Source organism: Amblyomma mixtum, chromosome 2, assembly GCF_055824585.1.
Source record: "Amblyomma mixtum isolate Tamu chromosome 2, ASM5582458v1, whole genome shotgun sequence".
NCBI classification, from domain to species: domain Eukaryota; kingdom Metazoa; phylum Arthropoda; class Arachnida; order Ixodida; family Ixodidae; genus Amblyomma; species Amblyomma mixtum.
The window spans coordinates 79,378,623-79,406,017 of NC_143013.1; the positions used below are offsets into that span (position 1 = coordinate 79,378,623).

Sequence of the window (27,395 nt, forward strand, 5' to 3'; positions counted from 1 at the left end):
TACAATTTTGTTCTCTTCAAATACAGGTATACCTTCGCAAGTTTTTTTTTTTTTTTTTTCAAATTTTATCGAAAACCTTGATTTTGCAAACAAATTCTGAGACGTCAAACACTATAACGAGGTTTATATTATTACAAAGTATGTTTAATCGGCTTCAATTTTCACTGCTCCTAATACGGAGCATTAACACTCTGTGCTTAACCCTTTCAGGCGCTTTGTACACAATTGTGTAAGCGGCAAACTAACAGCTTTTTCTGAGAAACTGGAGCACTTAACAGTGATTTCATTATTTCAGTCAAATTGAGCACCCTTCTTGTTGCAAATAAGTTGCTTTTTTGTACCATATAGCGAATGCAGCAAATAATATTTCACATAAGAGTGAGCTAGCTAGCACTTTGTCCACCGTTTTTGTGCAGACAGATTTTGCCGCGAGTTAAAACATCGATTTTTTTTGCTCAATTTCGAGCCTAATGTGCATCTTCGAAACACAAAGCAATTCCACGATCCCTAGGCTGTTTACCTGACACACGAGAACATTTAGATGTTATTATTTCTAACAAATTTGACACTTTGTACAGAATTCTCCACATCGTTGTAAGAACTGACCTGCTGGTCTTTCACGCTCAAAAACTAACAAATTCCCTTTCTTGAGGCCTGAATATACTACTTAGGTGAAAAAATAATTGATTTCAGTGAAAACCAAAAATGGCGTCTGAAAGGGTTAATGCTCCATGAATAGAGATGCCAATCTAAGCACTATTATAAAAGCCTCAATCGGTGGGTTTATGCTGGCGATGGAAGCCATTTCTTCCACATGGCTTGGTGTGACAACTTATCTGAATAGGCTACATGGGCCACAGACTCAATCAAAATGAGTGAAATTGCATGCACTTTGCTATTATGACAACCCATGCAACAGCTCACGCGAGTGTTGATGGAGTCGCCAGAAGTTTGCGCCATTTTTATAAGCAAATGACAGATCTGGAGTGTGGCTGAAATATCTAACGGCACCTCATTCAAAGTATTCTACTACATACAGCCATAATTGAAATCTACTTCAGCAAAATTTTATGTAGTTGGGGACTAAATGCTATGAGTAAAGAAGCCGAAGCCCAGCAACATTTTCATGCTGCATCACCATTGCAGACCACATATGCAGAAGACCATTGAGGTGTTCTTAGCGTCTTAAGTTTTTTCCCTGCTTAGCTCTAAATTCCACCTATGTCTGTCGCCTGCCCCCTGTTAATAAATCCTCTATTCATATGAAACTCTTTACAGTCACAAATCTCGTGGGATCAGGGTCCAATAAATGTCAGGCCTTTTCTTGATGCAGCCTGGTTTGGTTACACCTTTCCCACAAACAAAGCTATCGCACAACTTATACACCAGAGATATTTCTTGCTAATAGTACGTATACACGACAGTACGTCTTTGATGGAGAACTAGAGATTAAAAAAAAAAACTGCTGAAAAGAAAACAGCATTTGAACCATAACTGTGGGTAAGCTTACAAAAAAAAAAAAAAAGCAAGATCTGGAACTCTGGCCTTACTAAGCCTGAGATTTTACTCAAGTTGTACTAAAGAAGCAGAGCAAAGTGCTTCGGAGAAGCTCCGTACTTACACACGGCTCCGTAAACCATGCCTCGTGAGTATTGGCATTCTTGTAACAGTCTGGGCAAACCTCAATGTCTTCCATCTCCTGTTTACACACCTTCATCAGCACCTTGGCACTCATAGAGAGCTTGTGGTTATCTGGAACCGTTTTGAACAAAGGCACGGAAATGACCGCAATGACAGAAATCACTGCAAGCGATAAATTGTGCCAAAATGTTTACCCCTGAGGAGAGCACGCGAGTCAAGCTTATTTGGCATGCTGAAGCACGGAAAGACACTGTACAAAATTTTTCCCCGTACAGTGATAAGAGAAAAAATTCTGTCCCATGCACACACATTATGCATGGCCAAAAAAGTTATGCCAGTGTTACCCTCTCAAGAAATGAAAGTACGCAAGCGGCAAAGAGTACTCTAGAACAAAACAGTAGCAGAAAACTGGTCAAACAAATATGAAGGTAACAGCGTTACATATGCTGCCACGCAGTTCCTTGAGAGTGCATTTATGAAAAAAAAGAAAGGAATAAGGGTGAAGAACAAGAACTGAGTTCAACTTACATCCATTAAATATAATACAATTGTGATATATCCAGCGGGCGTCACTAAGAAATGACTCTGTGCAGCCGTACTGCTTCCACCTCACATTCTGCAAAGTCAAGGATAATTATGACAAAACGGCAGAGAAAACAGAAGGCTGCAGAAAGCATTTAATAACGAAAGAGAGCTCACCTTTTCAAGGATGCTGAGGTCAAAAGGGTGACTAACATACTCTGTATACGAAGGATACGTTTTTGTGCAGACAGGCTTTAGGAAGGCTTCATGCTGAAACAGCATGTGCACATGATTGTTATAGCACAGTGGTTTGCAAATTGAGTTCATTGAGGTCCTTGAAAGCATATCTATGGTTCGTGAAAAAAAAACTGCAAAAAATTGCCGTAAAATTAATCCCCCGCCACTTCCTCAACGGATGACAAGACCTCAGGCAGGTGTGAAGACCCTTTTCATCCCAACGTATAAACTTGTGCAATACTTCTCAGGTAAATGGAGTGTGTACGTCCATGATGCAATCACAATTCATGGTAACACACACTCCTGTGACCTCAGTCACCTTTGCTGGTGCCCAGGATGTTTCCATTACATTCACAGCTTTGAACAGCACCTACACTCAAGAAATTTTAGATCACAATATTACATGATAAAGAATGTCATAATTATAGTTCCTCCAACTATGACTCTGCAAGCTTGGAACTAAAAGATCACTTGCCAATGCCTAGCAGTGTTTTTTAAAAAATGAGCCTCACTGCATTTTCATACTGGAATCCTAAATACTCACCGTGTGCTCACTGTAACATTAAACAGCGCAGTGAAGTGCTACATCAACTGGTACACCCCATCCTTCCTTTAACCCAGAGAGAACAAGAGATTAAATCACTTGTCTCACATCAACAGCTTCTGCTGTGCAGAGAGAGAATTTTCCATCCATTATTAATGACAGCAGGCCTGTTAGCATTGTGAATTAGTTTTATTTATCAGGTTTGAAGCAACACTTGAAGGGCAACTTGAGGGGTTTTTTGAAGATTTTTAGTTGATAATCACATCACATTCTTTACAGTCCCCTCTCCCCGACATAAAAAATTGTTTTTCAAAGCACTGAGTATAAGTATATGAAGAAAGCAAAAACAAGGAAACTAATAACGAAATCGCTTTTTGGCCAAACTAGGATGTCATGACATACTAACCTATGATGTCAGAGATACTGCCCCAAAACTTATCCTGCACATGTTGATTGGCTAAAAGCAACAGCTTGGGTTATTGAAGCATTAGATGGCGATGTTGGCGCCGGAAATGTGTGCAAAATGTGTCACCAGATGTCCCTCTCCTGCACTCCCAAGGACCTCATCGCTGGTTGACCTCAATGTGGTAGCAGTACTCCCGAAATCATTCCCCAAAATTTTGAGGGACTGTCCCACAGCACACCGGGTGCTATCATAGCATTTGTCTTTGTATATAGCTTGCATGTTTTAGTCAAGCTGTAGGCCAGCCTGTGACAGCGGTTGACAATGACATATGCACCTTCAGTTGCATGCTTTAAGGCGCAGTTGAGGTGTCCACTATGCCCTTTCCTTCCCTTAAAAACCTTTCCTTTCCTAAAAATACATGCTAAGTGCCCACAAAATTTTTCATGCCTGACATGGGGAAACACAAGAGCAAAATTTTGTCCTAGGGCAAACACAGCAAATATCAAGGAGCATGCGCCAAACTGTGATATCACACATGCAAGGTTGCTCCTAGAAATTGCCCCGACTGAGGCCATAAATTAAATGGAAATTTTAAAACTTATCCACGCTGCAACAAGACATCACCCAGCTGAAAAATTTGGCAAAAATGGCCAGAACAGTGGAGAGCTGACCTTAACAGTTTCATTCAATATTTTAAATGTGAAGAGATGTCAATTTCTCACCACCTTAACATCCTCCCCATCCCCTATGCAATTGCAAGGCAACAAAACATTTTTAAATTCCTTGTTGTTACAGTCACTTAACAATCTAAAGTGACACTTGCACATTGCTAACTTTATCTCACCTGGCAATAGAACCTCTGTATTTTTAAGACATCTCTCACACTGTGCTCTTTATCATGTGAAGCCAATCGGGCACAAATCTATGATTAGATTAAAATTTGGATGCACATCTACCGCTTGAAGCCTTCAACAAACTTGTACTTGTATATTGGTATACGGATTGGGTATGATGGCCCCAAAGTGATATGGGCCATAGGGGAGACCGTAGTGGAGGGTTCCATATCAATTTCAACCACCTGGGGTTCTTCAATGGGCACTGATGTTGCACAGAATGGACGATTCACTTCAGTACGGATATAGCTGGTTAGAAAAGCTTAAAAAAAAAAATAGACATAGCGTTTTTTTCTTTATTCACTAGTACCACACACAATGCACATGAATGGCACCCACCGTGTGCTGCTTAAGCCTCTGCAGTGCGTACTGAAGGAGGCTGCAGAACTCCTCCACCGAGAGCAGGGAGAGGGAGGGCGACCGCGTGTCCACATTCTCGGCGGCCATGATGCGCACACACTCAGGGCACACCCACTCTGTGAGGCCCTTGACCTTGAGGTTGACGCAGGACGCATGGTAGCTGCGAGGGCACGTGTCGCACCACAGTGTGGATGGCTCCCGGTGGCAGATCCAGCAGAAGCGGTCCCCGCCTTCCTACAACACGGCACGTGCGCCACCGGTCAGTGTTGCAAGAGTTACCATTACATCTCACTACTGAAAGCAGAGGAAGTGTGTGCATTGGTAGAAGCGCACCACCCGAGGCTGCACAAATTTCGGCAAGGGTGGCGAGAACTATTAGGAACTGTGAAAAAAAAATTTACATGGCCATACTACATCACTGCTATATTCCAATTAGATGTCCAGCAACAGCATTCCTCACTGTTTATGGCGCTTTTCTTGAACTCCTTTCTTTCATTCAAAAGAAATTTCTTTCTTATGTTTTCTCTGCACCTCCATTTATATGTACTCTGTCTCCTTTTCCACAAAGCAGGTATTTGCTGGCAGTTGACAGTCTCTCTTTCATGGTCTTACTTTTCTACTGCCTCAACATTTTTCACTAATAATAATAATAATAATAATAATAATAATAATAATAATAATAATAATAATAATAATAATAATATCTTTTATTGCACATAGTATATACAGTATAAAGAAACGGGCCTGTCAAAGCCTCTAGTGGCTTGAGGGACTGGGCCCGGCAAAGTCGGCAGACGGAAGTGCAATATAAACATGAAATATGACCACAATATCAACACAACAAATCAAAACAATAACACAAAATGAGTAGTGACCAAGGTGTAACAGTTCAGGAAAGTGACATCAACAAGAGATAGAAATAAACTGCAAGAGCCTACGTTAAAACAATAGTAATTTAACGCTTCGTGCCTGATCATGAAAATTTAGACAAATAGGAACCGTGTTACAATGACTGAACCATGATTTTTAATGCTTTTTTTGATGTTGCGGAAAACACCTCCTCTGGCAAATCATTAAATATTTGGGGAACATAAACACAGCGGCCTGGCTTCCTCATACCTTGTTGAGGAGCGCGGTACCTTAAAACGAATGGTACTACGTTAATAATAATAATAATAATAATAATAATAATAATAATAATAATAATTTTATTGCCATACCATCTTGTGTTAAAAACTCGGGTCTGTCAAAGTCAAGAGAAGGCTTGCAGAACTAGGCCCGGCAACATCGGCGAGCAAAAATCGAAAGCAATAAAAATATCACAATAAGTGTACATACACTGAAATGCAAATACTGAACAAAATACATAGTACAAAAGAAACACTGTAGAAATCATTTGGCATTAAAACATCACAGATTTTAACATCCCTTTTAAGTTCATTTTGGAAGTAACGGACAATACATGATCAGGAAGACTGCTGAATAATGTAGGGACATATAAACCTAGTCTTACTTTGCCGTATCTGGCTGAGTATTTAAGAACAGTGTAGAGCTGACCTTTACGTAGGATTCTGGCAGCAACTGATTTAGGCTTGAAGGCAGAATTCCAAGGAAGGAAAAGGAAGGAAAAACTTTATTTTACTCTAGTCCTTTTTCCTGCGGTTTGGGGGCATCTTCAGAGACGTTTTCTCCTTCATTCTACCCCCAGGAGTCTTCTCTGTCGAAGTCGTCCGCCTCTAATCAGTGGTCGGTTGCCCTCAGTCCAGGGCTCCGCTGGCCACTGCCGCCCGTTGAGCTCGCTGTACCAGACCTTGTTGGTCTTCGCAGCGGTCGCTGGACAGCAGAGTCTCCCACTGCTCCCCACTCGGGTTTTGTATTTTGGGGACCACGTCTATGTTTTGGCAGGCCCATGTGATGTGATAGAGAATAGGTTTTCCGTCGCACCAGGGACATTTGTCCGCGTATATGGTAGGGTGCATTTTGTTTAGTATATGTAGGTTTGGGAAAGAGCCTGTTTGTAATTGTCTCCAAGTGACAGCTTCCTCTCTGCTGAGAGATTTGTGCGGTGGGGGATATCGCAATCTTCTGCCTCTGTAGTTTTGTAGTATGGCCGAGTAATCCCTGGGTGCTGGCGCGAGTTCCGCGGGCTCGTCGGATGCTCGGAAAGTAATGTATCCTCGAGCTATCCTGTCGGCCTCTTGGTTCCCTGCCACCCTCGTGTGCCCCGGTACCCACACAATTTTGTGTGGGATCTTGTCGCTTTGTTCTTCCTGGTTTTTAATTCTGTCGCTCGCTGCGAGGAGTATACGGAGCACGTGACGACCTATCCTGCCATTCATGTAATTTCGGCAGGCTGTTTGAGAGTCGGTGAGTATTGTTAGCGACCGCCCGGTTCTATAGCCCTCCGCCACCGCTAGAGCAACGGCTACTTCCTCGGACTCTGCAGCTGTGCAGCCTCGGAGAGACGCGCTGGTCATTTCGTGTAAAGACGAATCGACCACCGCCGCCACAGCGATTTTGGTGTCTCCTCCTCTCCAAGACGCGTCTGCATACACGGTCGTGGCTTGAGGAGCGTATGTTTTTTCGATGAATTCAGCCCTCGCTTCTCTTCTGCCTCGATGGAGGTTGGGATCCATGTTTTTTGGTATTGGCGCTACCTTGAGGGTCTTGCGAAGCTCGTCGGGGATCGTTGCCGTCCTCGTCATTTCTCGCATCTGCTCGCGGTATCCGAGCCTCTGCAGGAGCGCTCTTCCAGTCGTTGTCTGCAACAGCCCGAGTTTTTGCGACTCAAGCTGCGCCTCTCGTAGCTCCTCAAAGGTGTTATGTAATCCCAGGGCCATGAGTTTTTCTGTTGACGTGTTGCGCGGAAGTCGGAGCGCTGTCTTATACGCTTTGCGTAGCAGGGCATCCGCTTGTTGTATTTCGTTTTTGTTGAGGCACTGGTAGGGTAGGCTGTACGTGATTCTACTAACTACAAGGCTTCTGACTAGTTTCAGTGTGTCCTCTTCACGCATGCCATGTCGCCTGTTGGTGATGCGGGTGATCATGCGTGAGACTTGTAGCGTTGTTGCTTTGAGCAGGGTAAAAGTGTGAGTACTGCGCTGGTTGGATTGAACCCACATGCCTAAAATTCCAAAAGTGTCGCAGAACAACTGTTTGTTAAAATTAAACAAGTTTACTTGAGAGGGAAAGGAATGTCCACAGGCTGTACTTTCCAACATGCTTTTTAGAAGCATCTACACAACCATGCCACTTTTGCGAACAGTGCGCAAAACCTGTGATGCCATACCTTATAACACTGCATGCATGGTTGTCTTTTTTATCGATACAGGAAGAAAAGATTTAATTGTAAACAATAACCATGCAGTGCTACGTAATCTGCTACAAATGTATGCCACGTGACTATGCCACGAGAGATCACTATCAAGTAAACCCCCAGATATTTTATAGACCATTTCATCTAGGGCACGGCCATTTTGGGGAGGTGGTGCCGTCTATGTTCTGTTCTTGTCCCTAGCGCCATGCTGGTATGCGCGCGCATTTGTGCTGCGCCCACGGTGCAGTACAGAGGCGTCGCAAATTGGCGTATCGGAGCTTCTGATTTTTTTGTGCATGTGTGTGTATGCTAGAAATGCGCCTGGATGACGGGAAAAACTTTTCGAGCAAGACTGCCGCCGTTTGGTTTAGTGATGGCCGGAACTCCATCGGATTATGGGGCAGGAGGCACTTCCACCGTCGTTCCGATGATTGACCTAGGCAAACGAAATTTGTTTACGAGTTGTTTGTTTGCTCTAGTGCACAGTAATGGTCGCACCACTATCTACGATGGCGGTCGATGAAGCGACACAGGCAGCCGCCAAGCTTCTTTTATGCTGTCTGATTGAGTTCGATAGAGTACGATTACCGCCAGCATAACAAAGTCACTTCATGAATGTTTACATTAGCCGCACTTCACTTTGCTTAAATGTGCATGGTGCGCAGACGCGAACTGTATTGTTGGACCACTCACGATGATGAATTTCTTTCGTGAAAGCTGACCCGTATACACTTCACAATTTCAGGCAGGTACTACAGTGCACTTCTCAGCGAGATACGCATCGTGCCAGATTCAGGCGTCTGATGCCTGGCGTCCTCTCTGCCTTTCAGCTGGTTATCTCTCCGAGATAAATGCTCGCCTACGAGCAGGTCTAGGTGGTAGGTGCGAGAATGTTTACTAAGCCAGAGCGGGCAGGCACTGAACGAAAGCACTGTTTAGGCTAGTTGACATTGCGTATGTCATCATTGCTTGCTTGGGGGCTTGGCCACCGAGCGAGCGCGAGCAATGGTCGTTCTCGCTGCCTCGCCGCTTTTTTCTGCGTACGTGTCCACTCTTCTCTCGTCGAAAGAAAAGTGTTGCGGCCCTAAATAAATGTCCGCACTAAACAGAGAAAGTTAGATGAGAGGTTGCATGGGTATTTGCCACGCGGGAGTAGGAATTCTCCACGCCACCCGCAGCTCGATTGTGCTTTGGTGAGCAAGCGCGTTTGCGGTCGTCGCTAAGCACACTATGCGTCTTCACACAAGTTTTTGGTATCTTGACGACTGGTGCAGTGAGCATGCTCTTTTGTTTCTGCCAAGGCCCAGTTGTTCGCGGTAACAACACTGCTGCATCAACACTGCTTACTCGGCAGTGCTGTAATATTGCATATCATTTGCTGTCATATTCAGCATGCAACAAAAACTTTGGAGAGGTCTTTTTCTGCTTATCTGAGCTGTGTACTTCCATTGCTCTGATTTTGTGACCTTCATACTTGTCTGCAGGTCACGAGCTGTACAGGCATCTAAGTGTTGTCACTGACTGAAGTGGCCAAACGTCCGGATGCCACACATCATTTTTTACTTGCTAGAGAAGAAAGCATGTGACATCAAGGAGGCACAAAATCCTCTCTGTTAACGCTAGCCAGCCAAAGACATCGGTCGTCTTCATCTGACGGAAAGCGATGCAGGTGGAACAAGTCGCAGCAGCACTGACGCCGCGGCTGTTAATGCTGTGCTAATGGCTCTGCAGCTAGTTTTTTCCGCTTGCAATAGTTGTTGGTGCAGCCAAAAACAGCGCAGTGGTATCCTGATGACCTCGGCTCACGATTCATGTGCACAGTCAGCGTCAGAACACGTAAAAACTGTTTTCTCGTGCAAAAGACAGCAGGACACGAACGTAACTCAACGCGTACTTCGCTGCCCGTGCATACCAGTAGGAGAGAAAGAGGAGAAGTGGCGGCGCGCGCGTGCCGGTTCGAGGCTATTTTCCTCCTCGCGCCGAAAACGGTCTATACAATGAACACTTGCAACTGGAGTGCAATGGCAACCTTTATCATTGTGGTAGTGTAAAAAAAAGATTCCGTCGGTACAGTTGTCTTCAAGGGGTTTCTAAAACAGACTAATTTTGTTTTTTTGCTGGTTTACCAAAAGACCATTCAAAGAAAACCAGTTCGTTGCATTACAGATATTTTCTTGCAGTAAAGCAACCGCAGTTTTGTAGGAAATATGCTTTGCAAGTAAAACCGTATTGTCGGCGTACTGAAAGACCAGGAATTTGCTATTGCTGCTGCAAAGTCATTTATAAATAGATTGAAAAGTAAAGGTGACAGAATGGACCCCTGAGGAACCCCAGCCCTCAACATCTGACGGCTGCTAAGGGCTGTGGTGCATCAAGGGCTACGACTTGTGAGCAATCTAGTAAGTAGCTTTTTCGTAAGATCATAGAATGGACCCCTAAATCTAAGCAGCCATAATTTTTACAACAATATTTCGTAATTTACCGTGTCAAAAGCTTTGGGCGATATCTAGAAACAGGAAGCAAACAAACAGATTGTGATCACAAGCTTTGCACAATTTATCTGCAAATTCTTCTAGAAGTGAAAGCGCTCCATGGCCTTCAATGAAACCGAACTGTCGGCCAGACAGAGTAGAAACTTTTTTCACAAATGATGTCACGCACACTAGCAAACATTTTTTTTAAATCTAGGAAAGTATTGGTAAAACGAATATGGGTCTATATTTATCAAGATTCTCTCTCTTGCCACCCATGTATATTGGTCTCACAATTGCCGTTCTTAACACACTTTGCATTGCAGCAGTCTCTAAGAATACGTTAAGGATAGACAGAAGGATGTTTTCCAGATTTTCATAATTTCTCTGAAGCACAGACACTGCAATATCATCAAGAACAGGTGGTTTATTACGTTTGAAGCTGAAGATTATGTGCGCCAGGTCACCTGCTGACAGTTTCAGTAAAAAGGTGGATGCAGATACGGTACATGTCAAGGAACATTTAACTTGCGTCAAGGATGAACAAGACTGAGATACACGTGCGAAGTGCTTGTTAAGCAATTCAGCTACGGAAAAATTTCTTGAAGAGATGACTCATTTCCGTTAACGCATTTGAAATTATTAATCAGTACCAAGTTTTGATGCTAATACTGCTGTTTAGCGGAACGAACAATCGCAACAACTCTGCTTCTTGCGGCTCTGTATTCGGTGTGCAGTTCCAAAATTTTTAGGGGAGCGTTTACGTTTCCACAGCGAGTCCCTGTGCAGAACTGCAGGCAAAATAGCTGCATTAAACCAGATATGATTACTTCTTTGTTTTTTGTGGATGACCCGCTTCGAAGATTGTTCAAATGTCCTTAACTTTTGGCAGAACAAAAAATAAACTGAATCAGGAGGGCTAGACCTAGCTAATGCCTGCCCGTTAAAGTTACGAATTAGGTTATCTATTTTGCGTTGATCCTCTATAGTGAAGTGCAAGTTATCTTGGACTTTGTTAGAGGTTCGCAGACCTGAATTCTCACAGGTAGTACGGTCAAAAAATCGGCAAACTGTAAAATAAGGATCGGCCAAACGCTGCGTGATGACTAGAGGCCGGATTTTTAGGCACTAAAAATCACGTTTTAGGCGCCATAAATAGGCAGCTAAAATTGCATTTTAGGCACCTAATGGAGAAAAATAGGCACTATAAACTTTATCAAAAGTGCACACAGTTCCGAACTTCAGCGCACAATATCTGCCGTAAAAAAACAAACACACAGCAGGATTGATTTGGGACCTTAAGCAAGGTGCGAACATTAGAAGCCGTTTCTTTTAGGGCTGTCACGCAACTTTTTGTACAATACACATGCTTCAGCACAGCAAAAGGGACGGCTACTAACCCTTTTAAAACACTTTGGTATACATCGAAACAAACAATTCGCTTGTCGTGTAGAAAAGTAGAAACAATTAACACCTTAACAGGAGGCCATGTATTTAGAAATTGATAGAAACATTGTCAATTCAAAGCATCTGACAAATGAGTTCAGTCTTCGCTCACACAGGATTTGATCTCATTTATTGCAGGCATACACGATGCTTCAACATTAATAAATATGTTGTCATTTGTGTAAACAGTGTTTTAGAGTTTGTGGCTTCACGTGTCTGGAGCCACGCGACTATCAAATGGTGCTTGCCATTAGAAGGGTCTGGAAACCATAAATACGAGATGCTAGAAAATGTTACATGCAGTGCTGCTTTATGTGGAATATGCCGAAAAGAATCATAGTTCTGCACCGGCCTACGTACAGCCTTTGTCAAAAGTTTGGAGCCCAGGGGGTTTGCTTCTGAAGCACACTGTCTGGTTTGTAATGCCTCTCCAGGGCTACAAATTTGCTGAAGGTAAGAAGATTTCAGGTCCTGCCTCCTCCAATGGGTAGAACTACCACGAATATTGCAGGAGTCCCAATACGAGGCTTAGAAGCAAACCCCCTGGGCTCTAAACTTTTGACAAAGACTGCACATCCACGAGTATCCACGGTAAAATAAACATCATCCTTCTAGAAATCACTGTTGAAGCTATGGAAGCAGTAGCAGACAAGCACCATCTCCAGGTTTATGGACTCAAATTTATGCCTCTTATCAGTAGGAACAAGCTTGTATGCTGGAAAGGAACGCTCAACATCAACGGATGTTACAGGAGCGTGCTTGTACTTAGGAACATTTCATGGCTTTACACTGTTCGGTATCATAGGATGTTCACCTTCGATATTTTCGGCTGTCGTGGTTGTTATTGTGCACGCAGCCGGCGTAGGTGCAGTGTTCACCACAGCCAACTGACGAGGTCATCTAATGTTGCTACGTGTGTGTTCTACACAAAACCGAAATGGATTCGAAAGCAAACAGAATCTAAAAGCAAAACCACAGCGTAATTCAGGCCCCTTTTCTGTAAAATAGGGCATTTTTAGGCACCGACGTCGGAAAAAGGCATTTATAGGAACTGACCCCCAAAATAGGCATTTATAGGCACTATAAAAACAGTATTAAACATATTGTCAACACCTAATTCGTGCTCATATGTAAAAATGGTGCGCCTACGAAGCGTTGAAAAAAATAGGCATTTGCCTAAAATCCGGTCTCTAGTGATGACAGCTGAGGGATGATTGTAGTTTGGAGCATGTATGTCTGTGACCTAGACAAGACAGAACTAATCTACTGCCTAGCACTTCCTCCCGAGATGGTGCATTGATAACATTTTCTATGCCGGCAGCTGAAAGAACGGCTAGGTAATCTGCCACAACTGTTTTCGTGGAACATAATGTATCTATATTCAGGTCACCTGCAAAGCAAAATTGATCAATTGTACTATTAGCCTACAGATTATTTCCTATTCCAGTAAGAAATAATAAGAATAAGAAGAAGAAGAAGAAGAAGAAGAAGAAGAAGAAAAGCTATAGCACAACTCTGCACCTTAGTGAGGACTGGCTGCTCCATGAAAACAGTGCTCAAAAGCACTGATGAAGAGTTACACTTTTGAAACTGCTTGGAACCATCCTAGATTTACTAAGTGTGTGTCTTAAGTGCAATGAGTCCTAAATAGAACAGTGAGTAAATAAAACAAATATTACACTGAGCACATTAGTTCCAAGAGACAAAGGTCTCGGTGTAATTAGATAACACAGATATGACATGTTTATGAAGCTAAGCTTTTTGTTACAGACTTCACGAGCATGTTCCGGTGACAAAAGTTGGATACAGTTCCTACCTTTGCAGGCTTTGGTTTCTTGGCATCTGGTCCAGGGGGGGTTGGAATTACCCTCTTTTTGCCTGCAATGATGACCACAGTCACAACTAGCCCAAAAAGCAGTGGTAGCACATTGTATGGTCTCAAACTGTACTTGTGATGAATGTTATACAGTGTCATGCTCAACCACAAATGCTCACAAAGATGTGTGCACGGTGTTGACATCACACTTTTGAACATTATGTGCGTCAGGTCGGCAGCTTTAAGACAGGAAAGGTGTTTAATGAAAAAGAGTTGTGAGCTCTCATGAGCTAAAGTTAACACAGTCTTGAATGCACGTTTAAGAACAAAGCAGGAAATTTCAAACAATCATAAAGTCGGGTACCTTTGAGGCGAGAGTCCTCGGAACTCATCTCGCATTACTGCAAGAAAGAGAGAACACAGAATAGCACGCATGAAGTAATCATAAGTCTAACGCCAAAGAAGTAACGAAGTGTGTTCTGAAGTATGAACAATCGCTGCAGTAGAATGCGCGCGCTCTTAAACACGAGCATGCGCGCCGCACGCGCCAGCACGTAAGAAAAGGGAACAAACCCTCACCAAGCGCTTACCACGGCGCCTCTGATGGTATTCCAGCCACAAGACACAAAAGAAACGGGTGCGTCGGTCCGGTGAACCACATGACCACTCCTAATTTATGTCAACAAGTAACTATGCTGATACACGCGCGTAAGTAAGGATTCGCGCCTCGCAGGAGAATGCGGAGGTACTACAAGTAGAATTCGAAAGCGCGCTCGTAACATACCAAGCGGGCGACGGCGCACAGCAAGCCAAGAAAGAACACCAGCGAGACGAAGAACATATACGCACACACATGGACCTCCACCAACCTTAGTCAATGCAGCGGCGAAAGATCTTGATCACAAGCACACCACATTGTTTAGCTCCATCTTTCGCACGGGTTACGTCCATTCCTCCGCTCTGAAAGCTAAGAAAGTGAACATCGTTGGTAATTACCCGTGAAAATACATTCACACGCTGGTGAAAACAAAACTGCCTACGAAACGTGCAAACAACGCGCTAGGTGGCGCACGATTAGAAAAGTTCTTAGAAGTTGGTAAAACATGTAAAGCGTAAAGCATAAACTAGGTAAAAGAAAACCGCGTAAGACTTTCTTTTAGTAACGACAAGCTACAGTGAGGAAGGCGGGCTTTAATGCGCTCACCTTCTAATCTTGTGTTCGCTGCTTGATTTCTAAACATGGGCCCTTAATGTTTAATGAACAGCAAATACATTTAAAACGGTTGTTATGCTTTTCGTGAAGCAGCAGCACATCTTTATTGCAGGTTGTATTTAGTACATTATAAATAAACTTCACAACAAAGTTTCGGTTTCGTTACGCGAACTGCCTTTGCGGCCTTACAGAATCGGTCAGGGCGCAAAAAAAAAGAAGAAAAAGAAAAATGTAAGCGCGTTCAACTTCGCATTAACTGTTTTTATCTTTTGAATTTCACACCGTAGCTTCGGCGACTTCACCAGCAGCTATAACATGCTCTCAGCATCCTCCAAAAATGTAGCAGAGGGTTCTTCGCACTTTCGCGACTTATCTCTCGCCAACGCGGCTTCGTGACGCTCTCTGTCGTAGGGATCGCTAGAGGCAGCCCGGCGCCTCAAATGCTCAGTCGATGAACTCGTCCCGGTGACAGGTTCTGGCTCCGTGTTTGCGGTGTCAAGGCGGCGAGCGCTCCTTTGTTTTCAGATGGCTACGGTGACGTCGGAAGTGTCCGCAAAATGTGCAGCCGGAAGTTAGTCCCTTGTGACGTCATCGGTCATATGACGTCATGAATCATTAGAATTAAAATTGGCGTCTAGGTGGGAATCGAACCCGGGTCGCAGGCGTGCGAAATGACGCGACAAGATGACGCAGAAATTAGAAAGCGATGACGTCACACCCGAGTTCAGTCACAATCGCTGCCACGCGCAGAGACAAGAAATGATGGAAAGAGAGGCGCGGCGCGAAAACCGCGTCTGTCGAAGCGACGACGCTGGTTTGAACAACAGATATCGCCGTTGTTGTTGTTACGACTGAAGGAAGGATGAAAAGGAAAGTGCACCGCGACGGACCTGCCCACTGACTCGATCTGAGCCACAATCGCTGCCACGTGCAGACAGAGGAGAGTTAAAGATGTGACAGGAAGGATTGAAAGAACAGACGCGCGTCACAGCAACCGCGTCCGCCCAAGCGACGACGCCGCCTGTAACAGATAACCCAGTGAGCCCCCCCCCTCCCCCGCCCCCCCCCCCCCCCCCCCCCCCCTTAACCCCCATATCGCTGGTCCAGACAAAATCCCAGCGTTGTCATCACTGGTTGACCTCAATGTGGTGGCAGTATTCCTGAACATTCACCAAAATCTTGTCCCCAGGTGGTCGGACACCTCCACTACAGCACCTCTTCTTCTAATTCACTCCCTCATTTATCTCCCTGCCCTTACGGCGTGGTTCTGGGGGTCCACTTAGATACGTGAGACAATTACTTCGTCATTTCCTTTCCTCAAAAACCAATGTTCATTTATAAAAAGACATGTTTTTGCATTCCTCCCCGTAAGCATGCAGACTTGAGTAAAAATTTTAAATTGGCTTTCAGGAAAAGAAATGGCGCAGTAACTATCACGTATCTCGGTGGATACCCGAACCGCGACGTAAGGACGGGATAAAGGAAGTAAAGGGAGAAGGGAAAAAAAGAAGCGCGGCCACCGCGGTCGGGTGCGAACCCCACAAAATTTTTCAGCAAGAGCGAATCATGTGGTTAGTCACATGACATTGGCGTGAGAGAGAGAGCGGTCGGAGCAGCGATCGGCGGAACGAGCGGTAACCCCCTATGGTAACAGGTGCTACAAGTCACGTGGTATGACGTCACAGCCACACCACCGGCGAGCCTCCAGTTAGGAGGTCAAATCCAAGCGTCATTTCAGCTTCAGCTTTGCATGCGAGAAGTGGAGCTTTTCGCTCCAAAATGGGTGAAGGTGTGCTTTCAAAAGTTACGACCGGGGCACAGTCGGTAGGCATGTATTTTATAGTTGCTCTGGTGCGAAGCAGAAAAAAAAAATGGAAGGGGTGGTAGGGTGAGGGAGGGAGGTACTAGAAATAAGAGGAAAAAGCGCGCGAGTTTTCATTTAGTCAGTTTACATTGGATCACACACTTTTGTAATTCCAATAGTTCTTTATGTTATGTCCATTGGAAAGCAAATATGTACACTGCTTTGTTTACTTCGCAGTTCGAAATGCAAGCGTGTTGCACACACCAGTTAGGAAGGCATACACATCCCATACCGTGAAAAAATAAGAAAGAGAATGCTGGCAGAAATCTTCTGACGGACCATTTATGAGGCTGACATTCAGCGTGTCTAAAATTAGGAAGGAAGGCAAAAAAAACAAAACAAAAGATCTAGGTCCGAATCTGACATCCGGGCTGCACCGCGGCCCCCATTCCGGGGCGCTGTCCCACTACTGCGACACGCGGGAGCTTTTGCCTGCTGCGTCTCCGCCCTGGGCCGGTCCGCTCCTCCTTAGGCGACCTGGCCCCCACCGGCCTCCGCCGGGGGGACCATATCGACGCCCCGCTTAGCGCGGACGCCCCGTCAACATGGACGACCGCGGCTCAGGACTCCCGGCGTCAGCCCGTCCTCTAGACCTCGCCTCCAGGTAGCTGGATTACAGGGGTACGCCACGACCCCCGGCCGGCGGAGTGCATGCAGCAATAGTCATTTAATCCCACTTATTCCTACTCTTTTTTTTTTTCTTATTCTCAAGTATCTAACCGCGGTCCCTACACCACTGAATACACAGGCGAGGTCACGGACCCCGAACCATGCTCGATGTAACAGACCATATGCTCGGAACGGCCAACCACTAAAGCAAGCGCGCTTCACGTGCACAAAGTTGACACGAGGCGGCGCCACACGACCATTACAGGCAGTGCGGCGGGACATTCAAGTGGTTCAAACTATCGCAGTCAGTCGCTACACGTCCACATCCGTTGTTGAATCCTCTAATTCTACTTCCATGCGTATTTAGTATGCATGTTTCGTTTTAAATTAATCATTTGAGCCATATACCTCGCCGGGTGCCCAGACGAACACAGAGAGAGGCTCCAAAGGTCGAAAGGAGTCCGCAATTCCTCCTACGACGGGAGGGGATAAGCAGAACGGCAGTCCGAGCGGGGAGCAGTAACGAGCGTGTCCTCACGGACAGCTTAGTTTTTTGCTCTGTGATAAACAGAGTTTCGTAAATGAAAACAGTCTAGTGTCATCTACGTATACGACATCTGCTGCTAGAACCAACTACAACGCTTGCATTTGGTGAACAACCTCAGCTTGAGTCCTTTGTCTTCCGAAACTTGACTCGAGCGCGCATTTTGCAGCGTCATGAAATGTCTTGTCGACAAGGCGCAAGGGCTCACATCTCCCTCTCAACGTAAGCAGCTGTGTGGCCAGGAGGCAACTTCTGTTCAGTAACCGCGACGATATCGTTTTAATTTCAGCTCACAAGGGAAGGTTAAGATGCATGCCGCGGCATAATAAAGCTAGCAAGTGCTGCAACGCATAGCAAGAACAGATTCATTCGGTCGAAAAGCCGTCGGTTAGGTAGTAATCAGCCCCGCGTGTCGGAAATAATCGGGGGTTGTGTAAAAAAATCGTATCATGGTAATTTGTGGTTCTAGTGATTGATTGATCTGTTATAGGTGATGACGAGTTAATGAAATCATTGTAATTAATTGATTAATCAAACAAACGAAAAATGAAAGAAGGGGGTTCAAAGGTGTCAAAATGCTCAGAACGAAAAGTAAATGCTTGATGATGCTAATTAAGAAAATTTAGCGTGTAAGTAATCAATTAATTTAAACAATTGAAAAAATGAAAACTGTGTTCATTTACACGACCACCTGCCACACGCTGTCGTGTTCTACTCTTAATGCTTAAGCATCCTCCAATTTTTTTACTACTTTACAGCTTTGTTGTATCCTTAATATTGGGCCATTTCTTTTACGAGCCCTCTCCCCCCCCCCTCTCGTTAACGCATTCCCTCTTGAGCATCTTCAACCTTAGATGTACCTCAACATCTTCATGCCATCCCTTCCTTCTAACTAAATTTACCACCTTCGAATTTCATCATATCTTTCCATTGTATTCGTCCTCCCTCCTCACTATGTGACCAAATCATCACAGCCATCCTTAATTTTTTCTTTAAATATCAGTGACCTTGACCATCCCTCGTATGTGGTCGTTGCGGGCTCTCCTTTCTTTTTACTCGCACTCCACTCATTCATCTCAACATTCTTTCATCAACTCATATATATATATATATATATATATATATATATATATATATATATATATATATAGGTTGCGAGAGCATGAAGTAATTGACTGCTTACAGGGGTATATAGCGAAGTATACGCTTCGTTAAAGGTAACATATTTACTCGACTCGACGCTTCGATCGGAAGACCGATCTTCTTCAGGAGTGATTTTACTTTGTTAATGCATCCCCTTTTTTAGGGGTGGGCACAGAACAGGTAAGTGAGAACATATACTGCTACAAAAAAAACTGGATCGGTCGTTTGTAACCCCTTCTACAACTTAACGAAACGCACGTGACCCTAAAGTGAATATTAAAGCTTTTTCGTACATGTATACGATCGTATATATATCAATCTCCGGCCCGAACCCGGCCCGATCCCGGCCGTACCCGGCACGACGTTCAGCCGAGCCCAGCCCAGGCCCGGGCCTCAATCTCCGGCCCGATCACGGCCCGAGCCCGACGTTCAGCCGAACCCAGCCCAAGCTCGGGCCTGACCCGCTAAACTGTCCCTCTACTGAGGCCAGCCCGGCCCGTTACCGCAGCAGCTCATGGGTAAATAGCGAATAATTTATACTGAGGTTGTCTAAGCAGCTGTCATTTGCACTTTAGTAGGACATGGAGAAAGAACCGTGGTATTGAGCTCGGCCTTCGCACGTGCTGTTCCGTCGCCGATCTGCCTATCGTGCAGCGCACACATGCGGCTCCCTTGTCTAAAGCGGCGTCATCACGCTAAACAGCTCTACGGGGTAGCACGCGGGAGTTTTCATTTGAGTTCGTGTTGCTTGCTTATTTATAATTATTGTTCGAGTGTTTAAAAAATTATTAAGTCTCGTACTCTCGCGAGAAAGCCCTCAGCAATATAAATCAGCCATTTAATGAAAAAGAATCGCGGAATTTGCCCTTTAAGCGTGCAAATTTCTTTGCACTCTTGCTGATCCTGCAGAAGGCATGAATGACTAAAGCGGTTTGCACGCAGAGATAGCTTCGTGGAGTACAAGGTGGCAGCTTCACTGATTACACAACGAGAAAGGGCCCACAAGACGTACACGCTTGCGTTCTTCCAGCTCAGTTTTTCGTTTCTGCATACGCTGGTTTCCTTGTCACCATGCATATGCATGATGCACTGAAATTAATTAGTCCAGCTCGTTCTCGTTAGAGAGGCGGATTTAAGGGGGTGGGGTGGAGGGAAGAAATTTCACATTGTAAAATCATGCTGCACGCCAATTTTTTTGTCGACGAAAAAAGTCCAGCGAATAGATGGTTCAAACGGGACCGCCACCCTCCCCCAACTGCCCCTTCTGAAGTGACTCATAGATCCGCCCCTGGCTCGTTTGAGCCTTCTGCCTAGAGACCCAATATGGCTTTAGGTTCGTTTGTAGGGTTTAACGTCCCAAAGTGACTCAGGCTATGAGAGACGCCGTAGTGAAGGGCTCCGGAAATTTCGACCACCGTGCACTGACAACGTGCACTGACATCGCACAGTACACGGGCCTCAAGAATTTCACCTCCATCGAAATTCGACCGCCGCGGCCGGGATCGAACCCGCGTCTTTTGGGTCAGCAGCCGAGCACCATAACCACTGAGCAACCGCGGCAGCCCAATATCTCTTCAATAAGAAACTATAAGAGACCACCATGTGTGTGAAATCCTTACCTCATGGCCACACCGTCAATGTCAGCCGATAATGTAGAGAGAGGGCGCAGAACGAGGGATGTGGAAAGCTGAAAGCAGGCACTGTGTCACACGGTATAGAGCCCAGGTTCTAATTTGCAGCCATTCGGGAGGGACATCTTCGACCGCACTGTTGTTGTTAACCTTCAGGAGTCAAATGGCACGTGCTGACACCGCGGAAATCGGTGATGCATCGGGACGCTAATTGTAGTTAATAGTCTGGAAACGATTTTCAACCGTTGCTCACACAATGCTCTGCACGTGGCGCCCGGTGAAAATTAATAACCTACAGCTATAAAACGTACAACTTTATCTGTAGGCCCCCGCCATCAGGAAGTCCTTATCACACCGGCGTTCCTGATCTGACCTCAGCTGAAGTATGCAAGAAATCGCAGAAGCAATCCTTCACCACCCTTACCAAACTAAAACCATCACGATGAGTTGTTGGGCAAGTTGGTTCATCGTAGCGTGGAGATGGGTTGTGCAAAAGGTTGGTTTATTGAGGTTCAACGTCCCAAAACAACTCAGGCTATGAGGGATGCCGTAGTGAAGGGCTCCGGAAGTTTCGAACAGCTGGGGTTCTTTAACGTGCACTGACATCGCACAGTACACGGGCCTCATGAATTTCACCTCCATCGAAATTCGACCGCCGCGGCCGGGATCGAACCCGCATCTTTCGGGACAGCAGCCGAGCGCCGTAACCACTGAGCCACCGCGGCGGGGCGGTAGTGAAAAAGGGACAATCACATGAAAGAATACGGGATTGCCCCTTTTGTGTAACCCATCTTTACGCTAGCCCCATCGCAGTGCGCATGCAAATCCAGAATGCCCTCTGCGACTTCGCCACCAACCTGCTCCAGGAATATACCCACGCCCCGCTAAACACGCACGGCAGGGCGCGCACCCGTGGCAGAACAATGGCGAGCCTCTGTTCGTTCATCGAGCAAGCGCCCTTGACTTCCCGATTGCTCTTATCCAGGTAGTGAGCGTGACACGTACGCTCCGTGGGTGCTACCTCTACAGGCGCCCCACCCCGGCCGCTTGTGCAGTGTGCCGCGCCGTAATTAGCTCGCGACAGGGCGCTACGCATACACGCGTGCGGCTTTAGACTAACGTCATGGAAAGAAACGCGAACAATGCCGAGCATACGCGCTCCGCTGTTCGAATTTCTTTATATCGCCCTTTTACCTGGACGGTAGGAAGAGGCTTTTGACTCGTCCTAGAATACATCACGGACGACTCTAGTGTGTTTTTGCTACAATCGAAATAAAAGCGCGATGAAAAGAAATGCGAACAGCTGAGCGCCTAGCTAGGCTAAGCTCTGTTCGCGTTTCTTTCCATCGCCCCTGTATATGTATGTTATGTTCTGTAAATAATTGCAGCGGCCGCTCATGCGCCCTTATTTTCGAACAGTGCCTGACATTTGCACGTGAGCGGCGCGAACTTGGTCACTTTTTGTATTTTTCCAATAGTGTACAAAGCTCTCCCCTGTCCTTTCTTGCTATCGCACCCCTCTGTAATTCTCCCTTATATCCTCTCCTTTCCCTTTCACCTCCGCCGGCCGCAGCTCGGCTGCTTAAGATATTAGATAGCAATTGCCGCCGCAGGCAACATTCTTTTCCTTTTTTCCTTTTTTTTTTTAAAGAAGCCACTACCACCACCACCATCCAGCTAAACACACACTTTAACCGGCACCCAATCCTTCTGAAATGGGTCCCCGATCACCAGGGGATAGAAGGGAAGGAAAGGGCACATTTCCTCGCTCGTGGCACGTCTTCGAGCAACCCCTTTGACCGGATGATGAAAATCCCAAGGATGAGCGGACTACTCTATGCACCGAAAACACCGAATAGAACGACTGAAAGAACTACGACACTCCCGCCGCCTCTTTCCTCCCCCTCCTCCACATCATACTATCCGCGATATTACTTTCATTAAAAAAGCGGAAACAAATTCTCAACCATGTGACCTGTACAACCACCACACGTACTCAAGCGCTCTAGCCACCACCGCGATTAGGAATGTGGCGACTGTAGCTACCCTGACAACACACACACATATTGCACCTGGCCACGTACCACACAATCACCACACTACTACAACGCAGATTCTTTCTTGGGAGAGCTGGGCCCTCCTCCTGCTTAGCAAGACGTTCAAATGGTCTAGTTGGTAAAGATTCAAAGTGACACACAGCTCAAAAGACGAGGAACCCGAGTAAGAAAGACACAGGACAAGCGCTTGTCCTTTGTCCTTCTTACTAGGGTTCCTCGTCTTTTGAGCTGTGTGTCACCATGAATCTCCTCCAGCTGCTCTTCGCCCAATACCGTGTCCACTGCTCGTTGCCATTATCATCCACGTGTTGGGCGATATGGGCTCCGACTTGAGATGGCGACCTGGACCAGGGTCGGAAATTAAGTGTGCTCTCTCTCTCAAGCGACCGGTGGCTTTCACTTCTTTCTCATCCTGAAGCTGTTTGCAGAACAGAAAAGCCAGACAAAGCGCTTCAGACGGCGGTGATAACATTTGTGCAGGATGGAACAAACTTTAGTGCTGTGCCAACGAGAATAGCGTAAGCACTGAAAAACTCCCAGACTTGCGACCCTCGTCAGAGGCGGGAAATATGAAACTGGGTAAGTTTATGGTTTACGGGGGTTTAACGCCCCAAACCGACTCAAGCTATGAGGGACGCAGTAGAGAAGGGATCAGGAAATTTCGACCATCTGGGGTTAAAGAACTCTATAAGTATGGACCCACATAAGCTATATAGGTCCCATATGAACCATGAATTTGCATGATTTTAGATAGGAACCATGCCTTCCTGAATGCAGTATAAATGCTGACCTGCCTTTAGGTTTACAGAAATGAACGCTATAGCTGCGAATCAGGAATAAATACAGGAATCCAAAAGAGATCATTGGCTGGAAATTTGGGTCATATATATAGAATGTCGCTACAACGTTTTTCAGGAAGAAGGGTAGCCTAACATTTAATGCCAAGTTGAGGCTGCTCAACAAGGCTGAATAATAATAAGCGTCCGCCTGCACCGCTCGCACACTAAAGGCTATGAATTTATAGACTGCTGTATTGAGAAAAAAAATGTCCGCATTTTTTTTTCGAGCAGTCGCGGAGTTCTTTCAAAACCGTATAGTTCAAATTCACCAAAAGCCGCGCAATAGCAGTGTGGTGAAAAACGGCGCTTCCTGTGAAGGTGTCGCACCCAGAAATGTGGTTTTAAAAATCTGTGAACTAAGATAGAAACACGACAGTTATAGCTTTTACATCCGGTACCCGTTTTACTATGCCGATACAGCGTAACGAAGACATCCGAAGCAGGATGGCAACTTCCGGCTCGTTGCAAGAGCTTCACGCATTATCAGATGCCACCAGTTGTTAAAGTACAAAGGTCGCTTCGTCAAGGCAGTGAGAATCATCCAAAACAAAGGCACATGCCATTGTGCCAAAGGCTAAATTGCGATTGAGCCTATCTATACAAATCACTCTGCCACTCCCTTTTTTTTGTTCTTATCTCTGACGATCTTGCAGAATTGCTGCAAACCGTCGAGCGGCCGCCTCAAAACTGGACAGCAGAGATAACTCGTTTTTTTTTCCCCGACCGCTTGCGTGCACATTTTCGACCAAAACGTTACGAAAGCGCAAATCGCTAAGACACTGCCTGGCTCTGATTGTTCTTTTCTAGCGATATGCAACGTACCCTTTCAGCCATAATTGGGAGGCGCCCCGGCCCCGGACAACAATGAGATCAGTGCTTGCTTCGTCAGCGACCTTCCAACAGTTAAAGACGATCACGGTAAATGCAACATCTTCCCTTTGCGGTACTGTCTGGAGTGGATAATCGTTGCGAAATTTGGGCTCGGTGACGAAAGATTAGAACACCCACATTCAGAAGCATTATTGAAGCTTGTTCACAGCTAGCGCGCACCGCATAAAGTTGTGCACGCTCAAATGAATCGCGAAAGCAACGGCTCTTGCATTCACTATAGTTGCCGCGCATAATGCACAGGTACAGGCGGCACAATACGTATTTGGTTCGATGATAAGCAGCTGGCTGGTACAGGTATGTATACTTTCGATGCGCATGAGGCATATGTTTGCGAGAGAGACCCAGAAGCTTGGTTTGGTTTGGTTTCTGAGGGTTTAACGTCCCAAAGCGGCTGAGGCTATGAAGGACACCGTAGTGAAGGGCCCCGGAAATTTAGACCACCCGGGGTTCTTTAACGCGCACTGACATCGCACAGTACACGGGCATTTAGCATTCCGCCTTCATCGAAATGCGACCGTCGCGGTCTGGATCGAACCCGCGTCTTTCGGGTCAGCAGCCGAGCGTTGTAACCACTGAGCCACCGCGGCGCCCCAGACCCAGAAGCAGTCTGGGCAGCCTTTACCCGACGACGTCAGCTAGATTGAAACTACGCAGGACAAAATTTCGATAAATTTAAAGATACAGACTTCTCTATAAGATGATGCGTATACTTCAGACATTCTGCGGTGCGTCTTGATATGAGTAGACTATAGAATGGAACAATGTTCCTTTTCACAAAGTTATGATTTACGTCGGCTTACTCGATTCCTTGCAGCGTGCAACGAGCGGCAGAAGCAATGCATAACAATAAGGGCCCACTTTTTTGTTGTTGTTGTTCCACGAACACCTTTCTTGGTAGTCCCCAGTTGTCAGTTCTAAAATGCAAGCGAACTAGGCCCAGCGGTAAAATACCTCCACAGCATTTCGCGAAACGCAATCGCAGAAAGTTCAACGTGTGTCAATATCGCGAACCGCAGAGGCCGTCTCGGCACGAAGTTCGAATTGTTGCACGGCGGATTTATAACCTTGATCACTATGGTTCGGTACAGTAATCGCACTCGTTGGATAAAGGCATTAAACATTGTAATTCACATTAATGAGAAGATTGCACAGTGCGGATAACGTTAATTGCCAAGTAGTAAACGGTTATACACAAACGACAGCGTGGGCTGGGTCTACTTGGTCGGCTTCAGCACAGCACGCAGGCGCTCGAGGAACTTGCTCATTTCGCACGGGTTCTCCAGCTCGTCCAGAGCCACGAAATGCGGGTTCTCCTCTGTACGGAACAGGAGCCGCACATAATTCTGAGAGCCGTCCTTGTACACCTCGAAGAAGACGCTGGCACAAAAACAAGGCCGGCCATCGTAGGACCGGCTTAGCAGCCTCAGCAACGATGACACGCTCGTGTCAGACATGGAGTAGAGATGCATCTTATCAGGCTGCTCGACGCCTCGCTCGAACTTGAGCCAGAAGGTCTCGAGGACACGGCCGAGCACGTAGCTAGCGAATGAATGCTCGTGACCCTGAAGTGTCCGCTGGAATATCCTCCGGTCAGCCCACTGTATGTCATTCCAGTAGGGTTTCGCCCAGTCAGGTACGGGGTTCCCGTTGAGCACGTAGGTCATCAAGTTGTCGACGACGAGGAACTTGTCCCTCTTCTGCTCCGTCGCCATTCCCGCCTTCTCAGCGATGAACGCCATTAACTCTCCAAGCGTCGAGAAGTGCCCTTGACACGGCTCACGCTCCACGGCGTCGATGTTGCCGTTCACGCTGGCGAAGAAGGGTAGGTCGTAGCGCGTCGGATCGACCTCGATCTCACTCACGGGGATGCCTACGCCGCGCACAGTCTCCGTTACGCTATCCCGGCACCGGCTTATCCCGACGTGGGTGGCCAGCAGCTGTCCGGGCTTGCTGCCAGAGTCCTGGAGGAAGTCCTTATAGCGGGCCCGAATGAACTGACCCAGCTTGAAGGACTGCTGGCGGCCTTCTTCGGTGAGTTCTCCGTAGCCCTCGGGGGCGTTCTTGGGAAGGTTACGACTGGGGTCGATGGGCGTCCGCTGGCCGTGTCGGCTGATGACAAACACGTACTGCAGACCGTCTGGTGGCCCCACTTGCTTGGCGTTAGCTGAAATGGACATTCTTGGTCTTTGTCTACTTCTTCTGTTACAGCCTGTACTCCACTCTCCTTTCTGTTGAAACTGATGCGCGTCGATCGGTGTTGCAGAGTGCCTTCTTGCTGCCGGACTCTCCTTGGTTCAGAAATGCAGCGGCTCACCTAGTACCTCTCTCACGCTGGGAAGAATGCCAGCAGTGCTCAGGCGGCGTTGCCCCTATACATGCCCGGCCTACACGAGAAACTGCTGTCCGTCGCACGTCGCATGTTATCACGTACAGCTGCTGCGTCCCAGAGGTCACTGCGCCGGCTAGCAGCTGAAATGAAGCACACGGGAAATCGTAAAAAAAAAAAACACCACGGGATAAAAATACCGCAACTCAGTCGGCCCTCGCTGTCGGCAGGGCGCAAATGGCAGCAGCTTTGGCAGATAACACTGCTGCCGAGGGATGTGGCAGGGAAGAAAGCAGATGCAGGCGTTTGCGCAATACAAGAGAATGTTGCTACGCAAGCCTTGTCGGAATTGCGTCAGGAAACGTACGAACACTGCCGCACCGCCGAGTCGCTAAAGCAGACTTGCTGTTGTGCTCTACCGCCAGCATTGCCAGCGCGACCTAGTGCCGCCATGGGGAATTGCGGCAGGCTGAAAGGGCACAGCTGAAGCTATGACAGAGAGACGCAATTCGAGCGGTAGGAGAGGAGAAAACGCAACACTTTCGGTGTTTTGCGGTAGGTGACGCCACGGCAGCGTTGTCTCTGGCAGCATGGTTTGCGTTTGACGTAACAAGTTTTTACGTCGT

At 46.3% G+C, this 27,395-nt stretch overlaps 2 protein-coding genes and 1 non-coding gene across 5 annotated transcripts in view; all 3 read right to left on the reverse strand.

Moving 5' to 3' along the window:
- LOC149359844 (uncharacterized) overlaps positions 1 to 14,725 on the reverse strand; it is a 42,424-nt gene extending 27,699 nt beyond the window's left edge. Inside the window, exons 1-7 of one of the 3 annotated variants that reach the window (XM_089571957.1) lie at positions 14,522 to 14,725; positions 14,017 to 14,053; positions 13,653 to 13,714; positions 4,583 to 4,837; positions 2,341 to 2,433; positions 2,170 to 2,257; positions 1,622 to 1,752 (exon numbers count right to left, since the gene is read on the reverse strand). In XM_089571957.1, the coding sequence (XP_089428083.1) occupies positions 1,622 to 1,752; positions 2,170 to 2,257; positions 2,341 to 2,433; positions 4,583 to 4,837; positions 13,653 to 13,714; positions 14,017 to 14,044 (657 nt within the window). In that variant the 5' untranslated portion in view covers positions 14,045 to 14,053; positions 14,522 to 14,725. Of the gene's footprint in view, positions 1 to 1,621; positions 1,753 to 2,169; positions 2,258 to 2,340; positions 2,434 to 4,582; positions 4,838 to 13,652; positions 13,715 to 14,016; positions 14,054 to 14,501 lie in introns of all 3 variants that reach the window. The other 2 variants (XM_089571956.1, XM_089571955.1) reach the window with 2 other exon arrangements.
- Positions 14,726 to 17,070: 2,345 nt separating this feature from the next.
- On the reverse strand, positions 17,071 to 17,369 carry LOC149359845 (signal recognition particle RNA). The gene has a single exon (XR_016289313.1).
- Positions 17,370 to 25,150: 7,781 nt separating this feature from the next.
- LOC149359846 (prostatic acid phosphatase-like) lies at positions 25,151 to 27,161 on the reverse strand. The gene has a single exon (XM_089569152.1). The coding sequence runs from the start codon at positions 26,618 to 26,620 to the stop codon at positions 25,658 to 25,660; it is 963 nt and encodes a 320-aa protein (XP_089425278.1). The 5' UTR covers positions 26,621 to 27,161; the 3' UTR covers positions 25,151 to 25,657.
- Between the last annotated feature and the right edge of the window lie 234 nt (positions 27,162 to 27,395).